General features: G+C 37.2%; 1 protein-coding gene across 3 annotated transcripts in view; it reads right to left on the reverse strand.

The window, feature by feature from the left end:
• The window catches only part of LOC150100615 (insulin-like peptide receptor), a 782,259-nt gene that overhangs the window by 19,262 nt on the left and 737,272 nt on the right, over positions 1-25,725 (reverse strand). For all 3 annotated transcript variants that reach the window (XM_090401273.1, XM_090401271.1, XM_090401272.1), the window contains exon 24: positions 1,885-2,019. In XM_090401273.1, coding sequence (XP_090257399.1) covers positions 1,885-2,019 — 135 coding nt within the window. The remainder of the gene's footprint in view (positions 1-1,884; positions 2,020-25,725) is intronic.

The raw sequence follows: 25,725 nt of genomic DNA on the forward strand, positions 1-25,725 counted from the left end.
ATTTATACATTATATCCTTAAAAAATATAGTTATCGATTTTTATATTTTTATTTTAGTCTTTCAATGAATATCTTTTGAACTCAGTACATATGAGAGAGAACAGAAAGCCCAATGAACTCTCTTTATTCGATTTTACACTTCCACCATCTTATTTGGCGAGACAGTGATCATTACTCCTAAATTGCTCCACTTTTTTGATTTCAAGGTTCCCAATTTTCACACTTGCATCAGATAACTGATTCTGCATAGTATTAATCATTATTTTGGTTTTTTGTTGATTAATTTATAGTCCTATCTCTTGTGCTGATTTTTCTATTTCCAGAGATGTTTCTTCCATTTTTTTGTTTGGTTCTAGATATGATATGATGTTAATGTCATCTGCATATGCACAATTTTCACTGAATAGTTTATTAGAGTGTCATTAGTATCTATTGACAACGACCAAATAATGTACTCCAAAGCTAAGTTAAAAAGTATTGGAGCCAGACCATCTCCTTGTTTTAATTCTTGAGTTATTGGAAAGGGATCTATTAAATCATTTTGTATTTTAACCTCATCCTTATCCTAGATTATCCTTACGCTAGCTGAAAATGGTGAGAAGGTCCTGAGCACCACATAACTTTTTTTTTAATACAGAAGACAAATGGACTGCACCATTGTCAGCAAACCCATGAACAGGATCAAAAGTCAGTGAGAGAGGCAACCGATGCAAAGTCATTAGTCTTTATATACAAGTAGCCCAGTTGAAGATACTCCAAATGCAAATTTGTTTGCTTCCACTTGGATAAAGGATTAAATCAAGAATATAATTTCTTGGCATCTGTAATTTAAAGCATAACAAAGTGAAAAACTTCCAACTCTATCTCTGATCCAGAGTATTTTAATAATAAGGTGATACATCTTTTCATTACTTGTGTATGGGAAATATATGACCTCTGCATTGCTTCAACTTTGGTATCCCTCCTCCTGGGTATGGCTCCCACCGATAAATAAATAAATTCCGTGTGATGATACTTCGTTCCCCCTTTTTACAGGAGTTCATGGTACCATCTAGTCTCCCCCAAATTTTATCCAGGCTCTGGAACCGGCATAGGCTGATGAATCAGACCTATGGCTGGGTCAGTATTCCTGACTGTAATCCATGTGTCCTCAGACCGGTTTGCCTGCTTGTGGGATGAAAAACACCAGATAAACTGGTGGAAAAAACCCTGCTGTCCACGCCCAAGACTAGCTAACTTGGCTATGGCTGAGGAAGATCCTTAAGCTCCGCACGTCGTTTGACGGGAATCAAACCTAATAAAATCAATCCTTCCCCAGGCATATGGTTGCGAAGCACAAAGCCACTAGGCTAACTGCGCGGACGCTCCCACTGATGACATCTGATGGTTTAGTCTTTGGGGTTGCTTGCTTGCATCCTGGGGAGTAGAGAGAGAGAGAGAGAGAGAGAGAGAGAGAGAGAAGCCCTGCTTAGAAATAGAAGTCTGTAATGCAATCCCTGAGTTTTTCCTGAAGGTCCTGAGAGCTTCACTATTTTAAGGCCCATTAAACAACTGGATCAAGAACGGATTAAAATAGAGCAAAATGTCAAAGCTGTACTACCTTATTAACACCAACTGTACTTAAGACCTTACATACCCCCCCCCCCCCATTATTTCTTTCTCTTAGGCTTTGGAGAAAATAATTCTTGACTATGAGGTACTCTTATACAATGCAACATATCAAATAAATCCACATAGATGCAGTTCTGAGTAATTTTTATAGGTCACTAATTAAAAGTTGTTTATATGAAAAAAAAAATCCAAAGTGCCTTGTATGTATAAAAATTATATGAAAAATAAGTAAAACACTTGATTATTTTGTGAACAAAAGGTACTAATACTCACAATCTTTCAGGACAGTTTTCTGGTTTCTCCATAATACCACCACTAATAACATATTTCAATACTTGTTCATTTGAAAGACCCTGGTATGGCTGAGAAGCCAAAGTAGCCATTTCCCATAAAACTACTCCATATGACCTTTAAAAGAATTCATTTTTCATTAAGCTTTTATTATTTGCCTTTATATATAAATGTATGAACACTGTAATAAAATATTATTCCATTTATTCCAAACTATTATTTATTTTGCAACTGAATTTCTTGTGTGCAACTTTATATTAAATTGCATTATCTATGATGATGATGATATGCTATATTTATTTTTTTATTTTATTTTATCTTTTCATCAAAATGTGACAAAATAATTTTGATATTTTGAAATTTGTTTCAGATTTGGACAAAAAAAAATAATACTGACACAGAAATGAAATGTTCAACAAAAAATAAATTTAAAGTGATATGAATCTTTTAAGTTGTGATCAAATGGGATCAGTTTGTCTTGACTTTGTCCACAGTATTTATTCTGCTTACAAATTCATGAGTACTACTAATCTCTGGCACTTCTCCAATAATATTTTCAGTTTTAATAATTTTTTTAATCTCTCAAGAGTGAGTCTGAAAGACACATTATCATATTGCCCGTTTCTGGACAGCATAAAGAATTATTATGGATGTTTTTGATTCATTACAACAAATGTAAAAAAAAATGTTCTAAGGATGGACAGATTTGGGATCTTGTGAATGCATGTGGTGACAAGTAGTGTCTTGAACAGAAGATTTTTCTGGAAGTTATAGATGTGATGTGTTTGTGTCAGGATATAGATTAGTATATAAGAGCTTGAAATTATAAGAGAAATATAATCGTACCAAACAATTTGGGTATTATCAGAGGCAGGAAGAGGTGGAGTGAGATCTTTCTTCTGAGAAACAAGATAGAACTCCATTTTGGTAACCTAAAGTTGATAAGGTTGGGTTCCCAACTCACTGAAAAATGACAATGAGATCAATGTTTTAAGACAATGATTATGGAGGACTTCGAAGCTTTGAACATTTGAGGATTACAAGGTTTTGTTGAATAAAGATGAGGAATGGAGTATACTATCATTAGCATGGTAGTACTAAGGGGTTACGAATTTGAGTCCTAATGAGTTAGGAATTCATTTAAAGTTACAAATACATTCCATGTAAAAACAATACTTTTCATTCTTTTACTTACCAGTCCCCTGCACATCTTCCAGGAATAGTTTCTTGCCATTTGCAATACCCTAGGCCCACCTTCATATATGTATTTTATGGGCATCTCATCCAACATAAGGTTACAGACCTATTAAATTAGCACCATTGCTGGACTACTAGTTTGAGAACCCTATTACAGAGACTATAGAACTTTTTCAAACCCATTTAGGCCTCCAATAAAAGCAAGGTAGTGGTCAATACTGCAAAATAAAAATCATCTTACACCAAAAGATATCCATGAAATAGTGGGATGTGAATCCCACTATTTCATGGATACTGGAGCCTGCTGATTGCAGACACTGAGCCAGCCAGTAGCTTTTTGTTAGGGAAAATGAGGCAAACAGTGAAAAGTCAGCTACTAGAGCAGCCCCACTTAAACACACTGGAATTGAAGATAAATTTTACTTGACAAGAAACTGTATGCTTGGTTTTATCCATTAGCTTAGCATGAGCAAATAAAAGTTTGCATGTGAAGTAACATAAGCCTACTTTAATACAGAGGCAGATAACTATACATCAATGGTGCATGGAGTAATTTTTCTGATTGTGCTACTGCAGCTACTTTGATAAGGATATTATTATTATTATCTGAGACCTCCATATCTTCTGAATGTAGTTTCTTTACAGATTTTGGAGATCCTTCCAACCTTTCTGAATGAAGAAGGGTGACATTTTTCTAATCAGATGTTCATATATTGAGTGTAAGATTTAGAACTGTGGCATATTTGTTTTAGCTTCTGATGTTTTTTTTATTACTTTGTTTTTTGTTGATGATAATATGAATCTGTTAGGGACTGAGGGCCCTGATAAACAAGAGGATGAAGAAGTATTCATTCTCAGGAGGAGTTTAGTTCAGCACCAGGACTCCCTACCCATCACAGAGCATAATGGATGCCCACTGTCCAGCAAGCAGTGACCATGTTCGGAGGTTGCCAGGGCCCAGGATACTATATGGGCATCACATCAAGCCATGGATTCTGTCCTTAACATGAGGAAGAAGAGCCACTGCAACACCCTTGCCAAAAGTAGAGGCCAAAGTAGCAAAAGACTACCAGGATCAAACCTCATGTCAGATAAGGCTGCAAAGCATTGGATTCCTGTGATGGTGGTCTGAAATACAGGATAGTAATAAGGACTCAGGAGAAGTAGAGCAAAGAATATGGGAAGAAAAGCATAGTCAAAGAATAAAAGCAAAAAGGGGCAGATCATCACTGGGAGGTCTTCTCCACTAAAAAAAGGTGCCTCGCATGGAGAGGCTAAAATAAGCAATTTTTTTGTTATTAGTATATATGGCAATTGCAATGGAAACAGCAAACAAACAAACAAACAAACAAATTAAAATGTGAGAAAATGTTTAAAAAGCCTTCATAGTTCATTCAGTCCAATTAGGATGTAAAGAACCTTTATAAAGACACTTTTCAACTGAAGATGAATTAGCTTGTCTCAGATGGAGGTAACTAGTTTCCCCATCTGGGAACTCTGGTTTTTCATCATACAAGTGACAAATACATAAGACTATGCAGATAGGATTTTTTCTATGAAGAGAAATTACTCAGCCAGAAGACAATAACTTTATACTTATTACTAGATGAGATATAACTTATTAATTTAAGAAATGAACAACATTAAGCTCTTACAGAGACAGCATGTGGTGGAATATACTGCGGGTTAGAGAGTGCTTGATCTGGTAATTGCATCTGAGTGTCTATAATTAATATGATCATATCGCCACCAATTGGCGAGAGTGATCATATGGTTTTGACCTGGGAGGTGGCTAAATATGGAATTACAGGGCTGGTAAGTATGACAAGCTTAGGAGACTGCTTTGATCAGTGCTATCGCATGTAAATTTGCAATGGCTGGTATGTTGATAGTGCATGGGAAGTGGTAAAGGAGTGTTTGAGGGAGGTAATGGCAGCATTCATCTTAAAGCTGGAGTTGCAAAAAAAGAAACAATTGTGGAGGGAATTTAAGGTGAAAGGTAATAACCTGCAGGCACATGAACAATACAAGGCACAGACCAGAAGGGTAACTAGTGTGCTACGAAAGGCAAAAGCATATTACGAAAGGAAGTTAGCAATGTAGACTAATGAGAATCCCAAACAGTTCTTTCAATATGCTGCAAGTAAAAGAAAGAACGCATATGGTAAAATGATTTTAATGAATGCCGATGGCAGAGAGGTAACTTAATCAGTTGAAATAGTAGAATTACTAAGTGAACACTGCAAGAGTATCTCATCCAGGTGGTGATATTGCAGTAACAAGAGAGCCAAAGGCTTACATGGATCTGAGGTAAATGAAATAGAGGTGCATAGCATATTACATGTGAATGTGAATTACTTAATGTGAATACAGCTCTGGGATTGGATGGTATACCAGCTTAAGTTTTACGTAAAGTGGTGAGGGAGTTGTCTGTGTCCTTGACCGTATTGTTTAATCTAAGTCTCAGCTCCAGGTTAGTCACGGGGGGGGGGGGGGGGAAGAAGAGAAAATAGTTCCATTGCATAAAGGAGGCTCCAAGATTTATGTAGCAAATTACAGACAGACCGATAAACATACCAGGAGTTGTTGTCAAAGTATTGGAGAAGTTGGTCAAGAGCCATGCCTCAGTAATTGCTCACATTTTCTAATACAGTGACACTGAGATGGATAAAGGAAATGGGTTTACAGTGATACTGCCGGAAAGGCCATTGACCAGATATCACATGGAATTCTAATCAGTAAACTGCAGTACATGGGGGAGGGGGATGGATATAGGGTCGGTGAGGTGGATAGATGATGGAGAGATATTAGAGAGTAGTTTAGTCAGGAGCACAGTCCAGAAGAAGGCATGTGACTAGTGGCATGCCACAGGGCTCTGTTGTTGGGCCACTACTGTTTAATTTGTACATTAATCCTCTAGGAAAAATTCTGAGAGAAACTGTTCAGTTGTTTGATGATGCAAAGTGGGTAGAGCAATAGTTAATACAGATAATATCAAAATTTTGCAGGATGATTTGAATAGATTGGCAGACTGGGCAAAGGAGAATGAATGTCAGTTTAATGTGGCAAAGTGTAATGTTGAAAAAGATTACCAGCTGTATACCACTTTGGTGGAACTGTACCCCAGGTAATTGACAAAGTCAGAGATTTGGGAGTGTTAGTGGATAGGGAGTTAAAGTTTGGTGGCCAAATAGCAAAAGTGGCTAAAGCAGATCATCAGATGACTTAGTTACTGAAGAATACTTTGACGAGCAGAGACAAGCAGGTTATTGTTCCTCTTTATCAAGCCTTTATAAGACCCCCCATCTTGACTACTGCGTTCAGATCTAGGTGCCAGGGTTTCTTAGTGATTTGAAGGAGGAGGTGGAGAGGATCCAGAGGCAAGTGACCAAGATGGTAGCAGGTCTATGGAATGAACCTTATGAGAAAAGGTTGAAGATTTGTGGATTATGGAAACTGGTTGATAGGCAGAAAAGGGTGATATGATTGGAACATACAAATTACTGAGGGGTTTTTACAATATTAATTCAGAGGAAATTTTTCAGAACAGGTCTGGTAGTGGAAGAACTTGGGGCCATCCATGGAAACTGAGCAAGAGTGTAGTTAGCAAGGCTGTTAGAACCAGATTTTTTGCTTGTAGAGTAGTGAATGAGTGGAATAGGTTGCTAGAGTCTGTTATGGGTGCCATGACTGTGAATGAGTTCAAAGTAAAGTATGATATATGCTGTGCAAATGTTGGATAGTTCTTGACATGCTGTTTAGGGCCTCCCTTGATGAGTCTAAGGACTCCTTGGAGTTGCCTATAATAATAATAATAATAGTTACTCAAAATGCCTCCATTCTATCTGGATATACCTTTCTGTTAGCTGTAATAATGCTTGATTGTTCTCTCTCTCTCTCTCTCTCTCTCTATCAGTGGTTCGTAATTTTGAATGCAGTTTGTAGCTTCTCAGTTTGCAAATATAGTGCATGTTGTTGTTACCTTCTTACATACGTTAATGCTTTCATTGTGATCTCAGATGCAATGCTCTGAAGGGTTAAGATTAGGAGATCTAGCTAGCAGTGGAATAGGAATGCTACAGCTTTGGGGGCAATTACCAAGATCACTGATGACAGGAATTCTGGAAGTCTGGACCAATAAGTGGAATGAATAGGACTGGTTATAGAGTAAAAGTGAATTACTGTGTTTATTTACAAATGCCAGGAGCATTAGAAATGAGAGAGATGAAATGGTTTTGCTGATTAGATTTATTTGATCATAAACCGTGAGGTAGATAGGAGGATGGTTGAAGGAGAGATATTAGAGAGTAGTTTATTCAGGAGAAGAGTGAAGAAGAAGGGGACAAGTGGTGTGCCACAGGGCTCTGTTGGATTGGAGTAAGTGAAACATTATTGTATAAGGATGACATCTTGATCAGAATTGAAATGGAAGGGTATGATGTTTTTCTTGAGGATAAAAAAAAAAAACAAGGGGGAGGGGGGTGTTGCTGATGGCAGCAAGGAATTATGTCTGCACAAAGTGAAGATGCAAAAGGAAATAGTGACAGTGATTTTGAGTCAGTATATCATGTGGGGTGGAGACTGACAGAAAGAGACATTTAGTTGGATGTTGCTATGGGGAATGTGGATGGCAGTGATGAAGAAATGTATAAGGAACTTGGAGGTTAGTGAAGCATTATTAGCATGGATAGGATATGTGTCGAGGCTAAGGATTTTTTTGCTTTCAATTTTTATTTAATTTTATATTTTTTGGTATTTTTATTTATTTTTTACATATCATTAAAGAGGAATACTACTAGTGGTGGGTTGCAGGGGGAGGTCATCTGTTTTGTGGCCATTGAAACAAGTTTAACTGGAGTTTTATGGTTATTGGATGACTTTAATTATGATAGTATAGATTGGAATGAAGAGATAGCTTTTGGATATAAGAAAAATGATTTTCTTGAGTTCCTGAAAGACAACTATTTTAGGCAGTATGAAAGGGAGGGCATGCGAGAATCAAGAGTCTTAGATCTAATCATTCCAATGGATGAAGCGATTTTGAGTAGGATGTCACATTTCTTCCTATGAGGTGATGCCCAGCCATAAGAAGACTTCTCTGAGGATAGGATATGTGTGAAACTACATATACTTTGAAGCTCAAAAGGCTAAATGAAGGGATTAAGCATGAAATCTGGAAGGAGAAGATACAGTGGAGGCAGAACAAGATGAATAATGGTAAATCAGCTGCATGAGGATATAAAGAGCCAGCCAGGAAATTAACTCATTTGAAAAGGATAACAAAAGTGCAATATGAGTAGAAATTAGCAACTCAGGCTAGAAAAGATCTTACAGTTTTTTATATAATCAGAAAGCAGAGTGATCATGGTAACATGATGTCAATGCAGGAATATGATAGACTGGTAACTGCTGCAAAGGACATGGTTGAGGTATTCAGTGAACAATTCATAAGGGTATTTTCATCTTCGAGTGTAGATGAAATAGGAAAGGATTTTTTTTTTTTTTTTTTTTTAATGTGACTTCCATCAATGAAAGGTTGTAAACCTACAGCATTATTAGCATGGATAGGATATGTATTGAGGCTAAGGATATTTTTTGCTTTAAATTTTTATTTAATTTTATATTTTTTGTATTTTTATTTATTTTTTATATATCATGAAAGAGGAATGCTACTAGTGGTGGATTGCAGGGGAAGGTCATCTGTTTTGTGGCCACTGGAACAAGTTTAACTGGAGATATGTAGCTATTTGCAGGTGATACAAAACTGTGGAGAACAATAAGGAGGCAAGCTTGGCCAACTATCATTATGGTAGATGGCCAAGGATAAGGACTCCTTAACCGATCCCATAGATAGGTTTAGTTCAGATGGAAATTTGTGTCAACTTCTAAGTATTTTTTCACAAGCACATACATGCACATTAAGAATATTGTTTGCTTTACTTTGCAAAAAAATTATCAATAAACATTGCTTCATAGCGAAAACAAGTGTTTATGCATATCAGGATTTGCAAGCATACAATGATCAAATTTCACTTGCAGATCAAATCTGTCAAAGGTTGTGTACTTCTTGTAAATGGTATACATATAACTTATTATTATTATTATTACCCTAAGACCTAATGGAGTCAAAGACTCATCTGGGAGGTCCTTTTATCACACACACACACACACACAGCTCATCATACCGTGCCTTGAACACATTCAAACTCCTTGCAGACACCACACTCTCAGGCAAGGCATTCCAATCATTTACAACTCTGCACGAAAATAACCTGCCCTTCACTCCCCTACTCACACCCTCTTTATACAGTTTCCAGGGATGACATCTGGTTCTCCCCCAATCGTCCACTATGTTGGAGAAGTTCTAGCATTTCTGGTAGAACTTCTCCAGCATTGATCCTACACCCCTTACCAACTTGTAGGTCTCTATCATATCTCCCCCTCTTCCTCCTGTCCACCAGACTCTGCAAATTACATCTTCTCAATCTTTCCTCATACTTGGCATTCCAGAGGCCAGAAACCACCTTAGTCAATTGCCTTTGGACCTTTTCCAACATCTCTTTATCCTTCTGAAAACCAGGTGACCAAATCTGGGCACAATACTCCATGTGTGGTCTAATCAAAGCCTCATACAACAGAACAAGAATCTCCCTACTTCTACATGTCAGTGTCCTCTGCATCATTCCCAGAAGCCTTTGTGGTGTCTTCACAATTTTGGCTATGTGTCCTCTAAATTTCAATCGCCTTTGGACCCTTTCCAGGTGACCGAATCTGGGCACAATAGTCCATGTGTTGCCTAATCAAAGCCTTATACAATGGAACAAGAATCTCCCTACTTCTACACGTCAATGTCCTCCACATCATTCCCAGAAACCTTTGTGTTGTCTTCACAATTTTGGCTATGTGTTCCCCAAATTTCAGATCCTTATCCACTATCACCCCCCCAGATCTCTTATTTAATCCACCTCCAACAATATATCCTCACCAAGCATAAATTCTGCATCCCATCTTTGATTTCCAAATTTTAAAACCTTATATTTCGCAACATTGAACTCACATCTCCATTTCTGTGCCCAATCACTCAATATATTCAAGTCTTCTTGTAAGGCCACAACATCTTCACTACTCTTCATTGTTCGTCCCAACTTTGCATCATCTGCAACAACTGAATATCAAATCTTCACCTATATCGTTAATATACAAGTTAAACAGAAATGGCCCAAAAACAGATCCCTGAGGCACTCCACTAGTGACTTTCCTTTTCCTGGATATTGCTCCCCCATACACAACTTGTTGATACTTATCAGATAGCCAGTCTCCATCATGAGGTACGCTATCAAATGCCTTTGCGAAATCTAAGTATATTATTGTGTATTCTTCTCCTCTGTCCAAGGAAGCAATCACTTTATTGTAATAAGTAAGTAGATTACTAAAACATGACATCCCATGCTGTCCATCAAAGATAATACCATTGTTGTCAACCCAACTCTGGATCCGAGTTCTCACAAGCTTCTCCAACAACTTAACCACAACACCTGACACACAGATAGGCCTATAATTTGATGCTTGAGTTCGATCACCTCCTTTATGAAGTGGCACAATCTTGCCCTTCTTCCATTCCTTAGGGACTTGACCAAGTGCAACACTCATATTAAAAAATATGTCAAGATAGGTGTCAACTCCCTGGCACATTCCTTCAGAATACATGGTGATATATTATCAAGTCCCACAGCCTTATTAACATCTAGTTTACTCAACTCCCCATATACCTCTTGCTCACTTACAGTCAGTCTCTCTTCCCCATCATCTATTGCTCTCAATCTCTCCATGATGTCACATTTACAAAATTGAAAGACCTTTATGAATTGCTCATTAAGTATCTCCACCACACATTCTGCAACAGCTGTCTTCATACCATTATTATTATTATTATTATTAAACAAGACCTCATGGAGTCAAAGACTCATCTAGGAGGTCCTTTTATCTCACACACATCTCATCATACCGGGTCTTAAACACATTCAAACTCCTTGCAGACACCACACTCTCAGGCAAGGCATTCCAATCACTCACAACTCTGCACGAAAAAAACCTGCCTCTCACTCCCCTACTCACACCCTCTTTATACAGTTTCCAGGGATGACCTCTGGTTCTCCCCTGATCTCCCACTATTCTCTGTAGAACTTCTCCACCATTGATCCTATAACAACCCCTTACCAACTTGTAGGTCTCTATCATATCTCCCCTCTTCCTTCTCTCCACTAGACTCTGCAAATTACATCTTTTCAATCTTTCCTCATACTCGACATTCCAGAGGTCAGAAACTACCTTAGTCAGTCACCTTTGGACCCTTTCCAACATCTCTTCATCCTTCTGAAAACCAGATGACATTTTCTCCTATCAATGTCATCCTTCCATAATTTAGTTGATGCAGTCCAGACAGTCACTTTACCAACTTCAGTGCTTGCAAATATTCACCAAGCAACTGTTCCAGAACTGTGTTGCTGTTCAAAGCATGGTATTTTGAATGTAGTGATTAAAATAATGTCCAGATACAATACTATATTTTCTCCTTTCCTGCAAATGTTGGTATATATCAGTAAAAACTATTGATTAGGGACAATCTGGGTGGGAAATCAGTATTGGTATTCTTCAACAGCAGTTCTCAATTTGCTATTACAAAAACTGTAAATGGATTGGATGTCAGAAGTACAAACACACAACAGAACACTATTTACAAAATCTGAATTCGCTTTAGAGAACTATTCTACATAACTAGACTGAAATATGCATAGTCAGACAATTACTAGTGGACAACCTCATGAAATGGCTGCATTTCCCAAACTGTCTACAATTTGTAATTGAACCCATGTTAATATAAACTTTTTGGCTAAAATGTCACTCTAGAAAATCAACCCATAAAGTTTGGCAAATTCCTCTTGGAACACCCTGTGTATATATATATATATCATTCTAGTGCAATATTTAGGCATTCAATAATACAATATAGGTAGGTGGGTAGTATTTATTAATAGATTAATTGATAGTTAGCTCAAAAGTGTTATGTTATTGCATACATTTTTAACTAGCCATAAAGGAATAAAAGTCTCTTTTTACAAATTGGTAGATCGTGCTGTAAACACGAAAGAAAACAACCATCTCTGAGAAATTTGTAGAATTTTTGGGTTAAAAAGAATGAACCACAATGTAGCAGCAAAACCCTTATTAGAGTTGCAACAAGGCAGACATTTGTTCCTGAAAAATATAATGTCAACTCAAAAAAAGGGTGCTACTTTGTTTTTTTGTATAAAATTTGGGTTATTCAAAAATTTTATAAGAGCACAATTAGACCCTCCACCAAGTAAATTCCACTTGATAAATATTATTATTATTATTCAAGCCTCCATGGAGTCAAAAGACTCATCGTGGGAGGTTCTTCCTAGGAAACACAAAGTCTATCATATCACTCCTTGAATTCAGTGACCGTTCTTGCTCTCACCACTCTATCAGGCAATGCATTCCATGGTTCAACCACTCTCTATGCAAAGAAACTACTCCTCACCCTCTTACTCACAGCTTCTTTTCATAACTTTCAGGGATGGCCCCTTGTCATCGCTCCTTCCTGCTGTTTCACCAAGCGAAAGAACTCCCCAGTGTTAATCCTGTAACTACCTCTCAACAGTTTTAAAGTCTCAATCATATCACCTCTCCTTCTTCTATCTACCAAACTATGCAGTCCACATTCCCTCAGCTGATCCTCATAACTAACATTGTACAGTGTCGAAACCATCTTTGTTACCTGCCTCTGTACCCTTTCCACAGTTAATTTATTCCCTTCAAATCCTGGGGACCAAATTTGAGAACAATAGTCAGTGTGGTTTGATCAGGGTCTTATACAATGGAACGATAACTCTTTTATCTCTGCAGGTCAGAGATAAAAGAGTTATATCTCTGCAGGTCAGCGTCCTTCTCAGTATTGCAGCAATCCTCTGGGTTACCTTCACCACCTTTGCAACTAGATAAAATCATTCATAAACATCCATGCTGGCAGCCCTATAGCACAACTTGGCCAACAAAGTTTACCTAGTTGTGCTATATTTTATATTCCAGAAATTTTTCAATAATTCCAATTTTATAGAAGAAGCAGCATGTTTTTTAGGTTAACATTTTACACCGTTTTTCTCAGGAAAAGTTAAGGAGAGGATATCATGGGAATGCTTCATGATATAAATAACAACAGAGGAAGAAAATGGATGTATTAATTATTAAATTGCCAAACTCCCACCAGGATGCCTACTTTTCAGATGTCTACCAGGATGCCCTCTTTCCAGATGTCCACCATATGGCAAATACAATGATAGGGCACGTGATCCTATGATTGTCTGGAAAATAGGAGAGTAAAAGGTCCAGAAGTAGAGAAGAAAAGACTAGAAACAGAGGGAAAAGGTCAAAGAGCCAGTTTGATTAGTGGGACCATAACCATGCATAACCATGAACAGGTACCCCAGATGGAAGGGAATAAGTAATACATTTCTTCTTCTATTCTTTTGGTGTTGTTTATACTAAAGAACTACCATGAGTAATCATCAATGCCTAAGTGTTTTTCATTATGTCTCCTTAACACTGCATAGCAGTGGAAGTGTTCAACTATTACAAACACAGTGGTGGCAGCAGCTTTGAAGATTCATTAAGCAGTCCTGCACATCTGTCAAAAGTGTATATCTTTGACAGATAATACAGGACTGCTTAGAGGAAATTGTATCAGGGACATCTAATATTGCTGATGAGTCATACAAAAGATAGCTCATTAGCAGTAAAAGGTTCAATTTTTTTAAAAAAAGGTGAGATTTCAGTTACCAAAAGTAATGTTACAAAACTTAATCCCAAATCAGCAAGTACACACTACTGAATTAGCTAAATGGAAATTTTTCTTGGATAATACTGAAGGGTTCCCAGAAAACAAAAAGATTAAGAAATGAGATTCTGTAAGAAATTCATTAGACAACTACACAAACTTGCTTAGTGGATGGCTAAACAGAGTAAATAGTATCAGTTTTAAATTCACTGCTGCTTATTTGGTGCCTAAATACACACATGGACAAAGAAATTAGCACACCAAGAAGGAAGCATAGGATTCAACTGAAATTTTATTGGTATAATGATACAGGTGAGTGATGCACATGATGGCAAAAACAGAGATCAAGGACAATTACAAAGGGAATCTGTGGTACGCGATCCGGTCATCATCAATAGCGTGTTGCACCGCCTCGTGTGGCGTTACACGCTGCAATACGGTCCGGCATGGTGGCGAACAGACACCTGATGTTGTCCTGCGGCAGACTGTCCCACACGTGTTGGACGATGTGCTCCAAATCCCAGATATTGTGGCACGGTGGGAGCTGGCGTTTCAGCTGCTCCCAAACATGCTCGATAGGGGACAAGTCCGGGAAGCAGGCAGGCCATGGAAGTGCCTGTACACGACGTAGGCAGGCCTGAACAACCCGAGCCGTATGTGGATGTAGATTATTCTGCTGGTATCGCGCTCCTGGTATTCTGGCCAGGAATAGGAGAACGTGGAGCCGTAGGATGTCGTCCACATACTGCTGCCCCGTCAATGCGCCACGTGCCACTACAAGGAGTGATCGGCTATCATAGGCTATGGCTCCCCAGACCATAATGCCTGCAGTGTGGGAGGTGTAGCGCATGATAGCGAGGTCGGGATTGTGTCCTTGACCAAGGTTCCTCCACACCCGGACATGATGATCATCTGTCCCCAAGACGAAGTGGCACTCATCCCTGAAGACCACACATCGCCAGTCTGTGGTGTTCCATGTCACTCTCACCTGGCACCACTGCAAATGGAGTTAGCAATGTTGCAGTGTTAATGGGAGTACACGTAAGGGGTACTGGGATCGTAGATTCACCTCCACGAGGCGTCAGGAAATGATTTGTGGGCACATGGGAGCCCTACATCTGCCTGTATAGTGGACTGGGTCACTGTGGAATCCCTCCGTGCTTGCTGCACGATCCAATCAATCCTCTCTAGCATTGGTCCTCCTGACCCAACTGGCGCCACTCTGCCGTGTGGCAGTGCCGGAACATGTCCACAGCTCCCAACACTGTCGGACGGTATGGTCAGAACGGTCCATGTGCACGCCGACCACCCTCCGGTTTTTAGGCCGATGATCATGCCTCTGTCAAAGTCCATAAGTTGCTTAAATCGACGTCTCTGGCATCCACCTGGCATTATTGTCACTATACTCTAGGTTGCGTCGGCTGGTACTTTTCGCTTTAATCTGCTATCGACTACATGCCGGCTTTATAAGGCTGCCGGTTCGTGCTTGCAGCACCACCGCAGGGTGTGTGGGCATGCGCAATTGCACCAAACTTGGATCATTTGCACACGACCTCCCACACTCTAGCTATTTGCTTAGTTTCACCATTGTACCATATTTTCTTCCAGGTGCACTAATTTCTTTGTCCGTGTGTGTATTATATGTTTTGAACAGGTGCTGGATTGACTGACTGGCTTCAAGTTGGAAAAGGAGTTAGGCAAGGATGTTTACTTTCTCCTCACTTGTTTAGTATATGTGCGGAGGACATCATGCATGAAGCATTGGATGCGCTCAGGACAGGAATTACGATAGGAGGTAGATTGATCAGTAATCTGAGGTATGCTGATGATACAGTACTCCTTTGTAATAAGAAGAACTAGGGCTAATTCTTGACAAAGTTAACAAGATCAGTAATAACAGAGGACTTCAACTCAATCCTAGCAAGACAAAGATTATGGTTCTCAAAGGAAATACAAACAGAGAAGCTCTTGAGAAACAAGTGTACCTTAATGGAGAAAGAATTGAGACAGTCAGCAAGTTTGAGTACCTGGGATCCATTATTAATGTGAAGAATTGCTTTTCAGAAGACGTCAGAAAAAGGTTAGGAATGGCTAAAACAACAGTCAGAGACATGTCTAAAATCTGGAAGGATGGAACTATTTCTGTGAGAACAAAGTTGAGGATTTTGGATGCAGTCGTTTTTCCAACAGCAACTTATGGATGGGAGACTTGGAGCCTAAAGAAGTCAGATGAGAAAAGGATAGTTGATTTTGAGATGTGGTGTTACAGAAGGCTGTTGAGGATATTATTATTATTATTCCTGATACCTCCAAGGAGTCTGAAGACTCATTGAGGGAGGATAGCATATACTGAAAATGAATGGGTGGCCTTTCATTTTCAATGAAAGTTAAAATATTTTGGACAAATCAAAAGGATGGAAGGCGGACTTATCAGAATAGTAATAGAAGGTAAAGTTCCTGGAAAAAGAGGCAGGGGTAGACCATCAATGAGATGGATGGATGGTGTGTGTGTGTGTGTGTGTGAGTGAGTGAGTGAATGAATGATCTTCAGAGAGTTGAGGCCACCAGAAAAGCAAACAACAGGACTACACGGCGAGGCCTGGTGTGGCACATCACCACCGAGCATTGGAGTGACCATATGGCAGCTGTAGATGCCCAGTGAACATAGAGAGAGAGAGTGTATTATAACAACTAAGACAACTAGTTCTATCTTTTGTAAATACCATATCTAGAAGAGAAATATTTTATATCATTGAAGTATCACTGAAAAGATCCTATTATTTGTTGATGATGCTAAACTGAGAAGATCAAATAAAGATCATCTTGAAGGATGATTCAAATAGACTAAAATGATGGGCAAAGGATAACATCACCTGTTCAATGCAGCAAACTGTAAGAAACTGATGAGGTTATGAATGTTGAGTAGAAGCAGATGAAACTTTCCAATCCTATCTAAGCTGCAAAGAATATTTCTCATCTCATCTTCTTTTTATCCTCTTTTACCTCGCGGTGTCGAGGGTTTATTAATCATCGGACCTTAAACTGTTCACAGGATAAGGTGGTCAAGCCCTAAGCACCAGTGTATCCAGTGTCTTGTAGTGTCGAGTTCTCAAGGCCAGTTTGCCTGCTTTGTGGGATGAAAAACCCCAGGATAAACTGGGGAAAAAACCTTACTGTTCATGCCCAAAACCAGCTAACTTGGCTATGGCTGAGGAAGATCATTCAGCTTCTCACGTCACCGACGGGAATCAAACCTAGGACACTCCTTCCCCAGGCATATGGTTGTGATGCACACAGCCACTAGTGTAACCACGTGGGCAAAGAATTTTAAGAATATTTCAAATTTAAGAATAATTTTTAATAAATAAGAATAAATTTAAGAATTATTCAAAGAATATTTACAACAGCTTTTTAAATCAATCTGAGTTAGACAGTCTCTTATGGAGGTAAAATAGTTTTTTCTCCTCCAGAGCGAGGCAAACCAGCGAGAGAACACAAACAATTCACAGAGAGAAAATGTATTTGCAAATTAGATCAATGAAGCAGATTAGTGTAGTATGAACAGCTTATGATGATGAATCCTAGGACTCTGCATAACAATCAAAATACATAAAAGGAAAGGAGAGATCATAAGAGTCATCCCTAGAAGTTAAGTATGACTGTGGTTAGCAAAATATGATAACTATATTTTTTGTTGGCTGAATGGTGAAATGAACGAGTGGAATGAGTTATTTGAGGTACTTGCAAACTGCCATCGAATGAGTTAAGGGAGGGAGAGAGAGAGAGACACACACACACACAGTATGACAAAAAAAGAAATGAGACAATTAAAAAAATGAATAAATAAATAAAACACACAGATAATAATAATTACTGCACAGCAACTTCTTCAGAGTAAAATATGCAATTATCAGGACAGATGATATAGGATCATAGGCCAAGATTTGTAATGGTGCCAAAGATGCAAGTGTTAGCAGTATGAATATCCTCTGTGTGTATGTACACTGATTTGTTTTTATATAATAATTATATTTTCATAAATTTACAGCACAAATAAATAAATTTTTCATAACTTTTCATTTAATGAAAATAAATCTATATAAAATGCAAATATTCTACAGTGGCTACATGTAAACCAATTAAAACAGCCATTAAAGTAATGATAATACATAGCTACGAAGCTAAATAATGTGTAGTAAGTTTCTAAATTAATGTCCAGTTTTATCATAATGAGCTTGTATAAGTACCAGATGGTGCTTTGAAGAAGACTTCTGCAAGATTACTGCAAGTTCAATAAGTTTTTTGATTCATTAACTGCAGGTTTTTATATGTGAGAGTTGCTATAGAAGTTGTGTGATTGTAATGTTTGCTTATTTGTTTTAGTTTTCTTGCAGTGTCTTTAAACTTATAGTGATGTATACTAACAGGCATCAAAAGCAAGTGATGACTACTTTATCTCTCCATGAATTCAATTTTGATTTCAGTTGTTTTATGAAATGTGAGGTGTATGTATTTGTTGGATTATGTGGAAAACTTAAGCATTTTTTGAGGCATACAGAAAGAAAGTACATGTAAAGTGCGAGTAGAATGTGGAATTGATGGGTGGTGATGTATTAGTGACTGAGGATGAGAAAAACAAGAATAATGAGTGCTCGTCTATAGTCAGGAAAGATATTCTGAAAAAAGCATTGGTGAGTGGTAAAGAAAGTTATGAAAAAGCAGGCAAGTGATTAGGTGAAAGAAGCAATTGATGGCAGAATAAATGATAAGAGCATAGTGAAAGGTGGAAATAGTGAATATTGTACAAATGTGGTGAATACAGCTTTTCTGGGGGGGGGAGCGGGGGATTGTATGCAAGTACAGCGTACTGCCACCTTTACTAACAGTGATGTGCAACGTTATCTAAAATCTCACATCATGAATGTTTTTATGTATTTAATGTATCATGCTTGTTTTTATAAGTTTTTTTTTTTTTTTGTAAGAAAAGGAATTATCATTGTGAAAGTATAATTAGAATTTACATACCAAAAAAAGGGATGTAAATTCTAATTATACTGCAAAATATGTGTTATTCAAATTGGTGACGTATGAACTGTGATGTCAGCAGATAACGTGTATAATGCGACTGTGCTGTAAACCTCAGGAGACGAGCATGCACATAAGGTACACGACTTCATGCATAAAAGCTTTTGCTTCTGGAGAGAAGAAGCTCTCTTTTCACTTTTCTTTTGGATCATCACCATGTGAGGATCTGCTGCAGGTCATTGGAGAATCTCACATGAGGTGACTTGCATAAGTTGATGCATAGTGGTTGATGATAAAGAGGAAAAATATTCTGCTGGCAAGAAAGATATTCATTGGCAGAAAAGTCAGCAAATGTCGGCTGAGGTCATCCTCAATGCCAGAGAAGAGAACTCTGAAGATAGAGGTATAAATTAAAGATACCAAGAAACTATATACAGTACTTGGTTTAATCCTTCATCCAAGTGTAAGCAAACAAGTTTGCATCTGAACTATTTTCAGGTTTGCCTTAGTATCCCATAATGCAAAGCACATCTCCTTGGTAAGTCTCACATCCATAAGTCATTGGAAAAACAGCTGCATTCAGAATCTTCAACTTGGTTCCTGTGAAGATAGATCCATCCTTTCAGATTTTAGACAGGTCTCTGATTGCTGTTTTAGCCATTCCTAATCTCTTCTGAACAGCAATTCTTCACATTAATAATGGATCCCAGGTACTCGAACTTGATAACTTCCTCAGTTCTTTCTCCATTAAGGTACACTTGTTTCTCAGGAACTTCCTTTTCTATATTTCCTTTGACAACCATAATCTTCATCTTGGTAGGATTATGATATTCTGTTCTTACTGATCTCATTAACTTTGTTAAGGATTCGTCCTAATTCTTTTTATCATAACAAAGGAGTGCTGTATCATCAATATACCTCAGATTAGTGATCAATCTGCCACCTGTTCCTAATTCCTGTGTTAAGCTCATCCAATTCTACACGTGATGTCATCAGCATAGATATTAAACAGGTGAGGACAAAGTAAGCAACCTTACCTAATTCCCTTGCCAACCCGAAGCCAATCAGTTAATCCAACACCTGTTTTTACCATGGCTACTTGTTCACTGTACAAGTTAGCTATCAATCTAATAATGCAATAAGGAAAGTCCGTTATTTTCATTACCTCTCACAATTTCATATACTGTACACCAGCGCTTCCCAAACTGTGGGCCGCGGCCCCCTTGGGGGCCATAGGTTTTGTTTAGGGGGGGGGGGCCGTGAAATAATGAAATCAATTTTAAAATGTTTTAAGACTAATTAGATTTTTAATGTTAAAAGAAACATATTTAATTTTTATTAATTATTTCTGTATTGTTATTTTTTATATTTTAATGGAAAAATTCACACATTGGTGTTGGTTCACAAACTTTGCTTCCTGCATATTTCGGCACTTAACGAATATTAGTAAATATTGCTTATTCATATGTTTCATTTCAAAGCAGTGGTTAATTGTATTTACTTCGAATGCTCTCCAGGGAAGCTCCAAATCTTTCTGTCCCTTCATAACGCGTTCGTAATCAAGGACTGTTGATATTGACTTTATATACGTATCAAAACTCATTTTATATTATCACTGTCATCCGAGCTGGTTTTCTGTTACCAATAAAAGTTTCGCATATACTTCACACATGAAAAAAAGCTTAAACAAGTTCATGTGGGGATATAGTAACTCGCTTGCAGTGGTAAACAACACGCCCTCCCTAAGAGCCACTATACTGCAGAGGCAATAAAAATAAGTACTTTTATTATGCCAGTGAATAAGGTATGAGAAGTCTGTGTAATATATTTCTCAAATAGTGCAATTAGAGACAACTGGGATAAAAACACACTAATTAATGAATCACATATCCCGTTATACAGAAACTATGCTGTATAGACTGAAACAAAACCATATGTTGCATGGGCAAACACAGTATCTAACTAAAAACTATTGTTATTAATTAGATGTGTGTGAGTTCGATTTCCCAAGGCAGCAATAAAATTCAACCGAACGTGTTAAAATTTGTAAAAGTGTTAAAACTAAGTAATATATATATATATATATAATGAATGTTATGGCAGTTTCACATATGGAATTCGGTTGAAGAGAGTTAGCATTTCAACTCAATTGTAGCTATGCTTTTATCTTTCGGTTGCACGATCTTTTGTTAATACCGCACCAATCATATGCACGTTTTAATAAACAGACTTCCTTTGCTGTCTGTTTCGCGTTAGGCTTAATTACCGTAAAAGGAGAAAAGTCACAAAAGTGAAAAATGTTCCTGGTCCGGGGGATTCCCTTATTCAGGTAATATTCACTAATTTCATGTTATCAGTCTGTGGTGTTCCATTATCGGTAAGTGGTGATATTATTTGATCTATTCTACGTTAAAAAATTTAACCTGGAGATGAATAAGTGGCTAATAAAAAATAAAAATAATAAAAAATCCCGTGAACAATCAGAAGAAGCAGAAACAGACTCAAAAAAAAAAAAAAAAAGGACACTATTTCATATTTTACCAGAACAGCCCGCATCGTCTTCAGAACCAAAACGGTAAGAGGCAAAAAATGTAATATTTGCATTTGATTTTTGCAATATTCGCTGTGTATGTTTTGTATTGAATATAAATACAATAAATATTATAATAATATATCTCTCTATTACGATTTTTTTTTCGAGGGGGGCCGTGAAATATTTTAATTTTTGCAAAGGGGGCCCTGACATCCAGAAGTTTGGGAAGCACTGCTGTACACAATCAAAAGCTTTGGAATAGTCTATGAAACACATTATCTTAGCAGGTCTAAATTCTTTACACTTTTCAATGATCTGATCTGTCTAAGGCAAAGGATCTAATATCAGATGTGACCTTGCCTTTCCTGAAACCTGCTTGTTTCTCTGGCATCTCTTCCTCAAATATTATTTAGCATGATCATTAATAAAATCTTGCTTGCATGAGAGATTAAACTAATAGTTCTTGGAATTCTTCATATCTCTCTTCTTGTGTAGTGGTACAAAAACTGACTTCTTCCAGTATCTAGGTCATAATCCTGTCTCCCATATCCTTGTAATGATTCTAGGAAACACTCTTATCCCTCCATCCTCTGTGACCTTAACATGTTGACCGCCATATGAATCAAATACGATTCACACTACATTTTTTTAATGCGTTACGTGAATCATATTCGCTTCACATAAAGATTTTTCTTTCAGGCTGCGTAGTTCACCTGTGATTTATATCTAAATGAAATGCTTATGGGTAATGGAAATGTGGGACCTGGTAAACAGGTTTATATAGTTAGCGCGGTAAAATTTCAACTACATGTACAACAGGTGGCCTATTATAGGGGTTTTATTTTTACCTGATTTAGGCCAATTTCTAATGTTGAATAAAACAATAACAATGGTGCTATATATTTATTTATAAATGTGTCAAATCATAAATTTTTCTTCTAAAAAATTGAAAAACTAATAAACAAAAAATGACAAACAATAGACAAATAGATATGAAAAAAATAATTAGGTGATATAAAAAAATAATTATTTCTTAACAATTACAAAGTACAGTTATGCACAATAGTAAAACAGCGAACACAGTAAAATTTTTCGCACTAAACACATTTCCACCTTGTTTGTGTGGCCTTAGATGTTGCATATTTTCTATTATGTTCTTCGGTTAACTTTTTGTAGCAAGATGTACATCTTCTCCTATTGCTGGTACCAGCCTCTTCTAAAATATGTTTTTCCTTGTCTGAAGTCGAAGTGACATTATTTTCCTTTGGTGTAATTTCAAATAACTCTTTTGCGATTTTTTCTCTAAATTCTGTGATGCTAATGTTTTTATCAGTAACTCGCTTATATACTATAAAAGCCACAGCAGAACCTAAAAGAATTTCAACTGTGAGTTTTCGGTACCATTTCACACTTCTTCGAAGACAAGAAGCATACGCTTTTACCTGATCGGATAGATCAATAAAACTTTTGCTTTTGTTATAGTCTATAATAGCTTCTGGCTTTTGTGCTTCAATACCATTTCTTGCTGTAAGAGATTTTTTATTACCACCGCCCCTGTCACTTTTTGTACCAATTATTTCACCCTTTTTCAATTTCTTCTGAGTAACATCCTGTGGAATTCCCTTTCAATTTTTTTCTCAAAGTGCCTACAAGGTCTGTTTGTCTATTCAAAAGTTTGTGTGCTAGTTCAATACTGGTATAATAATTATCTACATATATTGTGTGTCCATGGTCAAGTAGATTCTCACAAAGTCCCATAACAATTGAAGTTGAAACACTATTAGTGGCATTGTCTTTTCTGCGCTGCAGTATATCTTGAAATCATATGTATATACATCTTCAATACACAATTTGAATAGTTTTATGCCAAATTTGTGTCGTTTATTCTTGATGTGCTGACGAAAGGCAAGATGACCTCGGAAAGGAACTAGTTTCATCTACGCAAATATTACTCGAAGGCGTCATTATTTTCTGGAAATTTTTTCTTATATAATTTATGAGAGGTGTAATTTTATAAAGTCTTTCAGAAGTATTTCCACCCTCGTTGTCTGTGAAGTGCCAGTTACTGATAAGAAGATCAAACCGATTCCTTGACATAACTTGTTTGATTTCTGTAGAATAGAGGATGTTATTCAACTGATAACACTCTAATTTTGGCATCTGCACTGAACCAAATATCTGATGACAAACCATACGAATATTCGTATGGTTTGTCATCAGATAGCACTTCATTTATCAAGGCTTCTAAATGATGTTGCTCTTTTTCGTAGTCTTCTCCCATATTAGGGCAATTTATAACAATATTTATCACTATAACAAATTTATTCCACCGGACAAAACACTGAAAGCATATAACTGTTCGTACGTGTCATAAATTTGCAGACCCCAAAATACCTTCATTTCATTGGGATTTGTGTTTTTCCACTTTCTTATCCTTGCTTTTGGTAAAATTGTCTTACTGAGTTTTTGAAGAGCGTATCTGCTAGTTTCTTGCACCATTAGATCCAGCAGTCCTTCATCAACAAACATAAAAAAGAAGTCTACAGGCTGTTTATCATGCATTTCTTCAATAACATTTTGTTTTATTCCAAAATTATTATCCAGAAACTGAAACTGTTTTAGATTATACAGAGGAATTTCATTCCATTGTAGGTCAGTTGAATTCACATTTCCAAGTATTTCATCTGAGGAAGAATCATTAGTCAAATGCAGATTTCTTATAACATCATCAATTGTTTGTTCTACAGAATGAGCAGCAGTAAACTGAGATGTACTAGGAGTGGAAACACTCGGTATCACCAGTTGTAGGTACTTTTATTCTCTTTCAGGCAATGAGAGAATCAGAATCTGAAGACACAGAACTAAGATCACTTCCGTTGTAACTTTCCGACGAATATTCGTATGGTTTGTCATCAGATAGCACTTCATTTATCAAGGCTTCTAAATGATGTTGCTCTTTTTCGTGGTCTTCTCCCATATTAGGGCAATTTATAACAATATTTATCACTATAACAAATTTATTCCACCGGACAAAACACTGAAAGCATATAACTGTTCGTATGTGTCATAAATATGCAAGTTTGACCGTATGTGAAGTGTGAATCATGTGTGCACCGCTCGGCCCAGTCAGTAAAAAAAATTCTTCTCAGGCCGTGCGGTGCACATGTGATTCGCACTTAACAAATCTATTTAGCTGCATGAAATAGATACAAACTCATAAAATATGATTATTTTATGTTACTTTCAGCAAATTGTAAAACAAAAAGAAGTTGGCCCAGGGATCGCAAAATTTTTTAACATTACGGTGGTCAACGTGTTAATTAACTCTGCTGGGATTCCATCTACACCTGGGGCCTTACTGTTGTTAAGCAGTTTAAGTGCTTTATCAACCTCATGCCCAAGTAGAGGGGGGGGTTCCAAATTGAAATTTTCCTGGTGAGAGGGCTCCTCCAAATTTTCCTTATCCTCTCTGCTGTACTGTACAGTTCCATCTATTTTTGATTTCAAGTTCTTCTGTTAGTTTTGCTCCATTCCTGTCTTTGATAACATTCAATTTGAGCTTAAATTTGTGCTTTTTGTCATGACCTAAATGAAGCATCATTTTAAATTATGCCTTTTCATCTGGCACTCTATTTTTTCTTCACATTAGCATAAAAATTTTCATCGTTATATCAGTTTCTCTTCTCAAGATGTCAATTAAAATCACTGACTCTTGGGCCAGTTTAATGTGATTGTCTAAGGTTGGAAAGTGCTTCCCCCCCATGTTTCTAAATGTTTTTTCCATGTGGTCTAAAGACCACACATGGAACTTTTTCATGCCACTTCAGACCTCCAAACAAGCCTGCTGGTTGTCTCAGGGGGGTTGGTTTATAGTTTATTTGGCACAAAAACAACAAAGGTCATACTGTGCCATAATAAAGGTTACAACATTAGCATTTACAGAAATTTTTAAACAACATGTCTGTACAAGAATCTAGTTTCACAAAGCAGCATCGCTAGGTAAACAGAACTGCTGCAGAGGGTACAGCAAGACACAAGGTCAGAGGTTATTACAGTAGTGCAAAAATAGTTAACAATATAAGTTAATACATAATATATGAAACACAAAGCAAAGGAATGCAGTATCTACATATATGTAAAATTATAATAGATGCCTTTATAGCAGTACAAAAATAGGCAAAAAGGGATTATTATACAATATGCATGGATGAAA

This window comes from Typopeltis vanoorti, chromosome 12 (genome assembly GCF_054136105.1).
Source record: "Typopeltis vanoorti isolate ZY-2024b chromosome 12, IOZ_Tvanoo_1.0, whole genome shotgun sequence".
Lineage (NCBI taxonomy): Eukaryota > Metazoa > Arthropoda > Arachnida > Uropygi > Thelyphonidae > Typopeltis > Typopeltis vanoorti.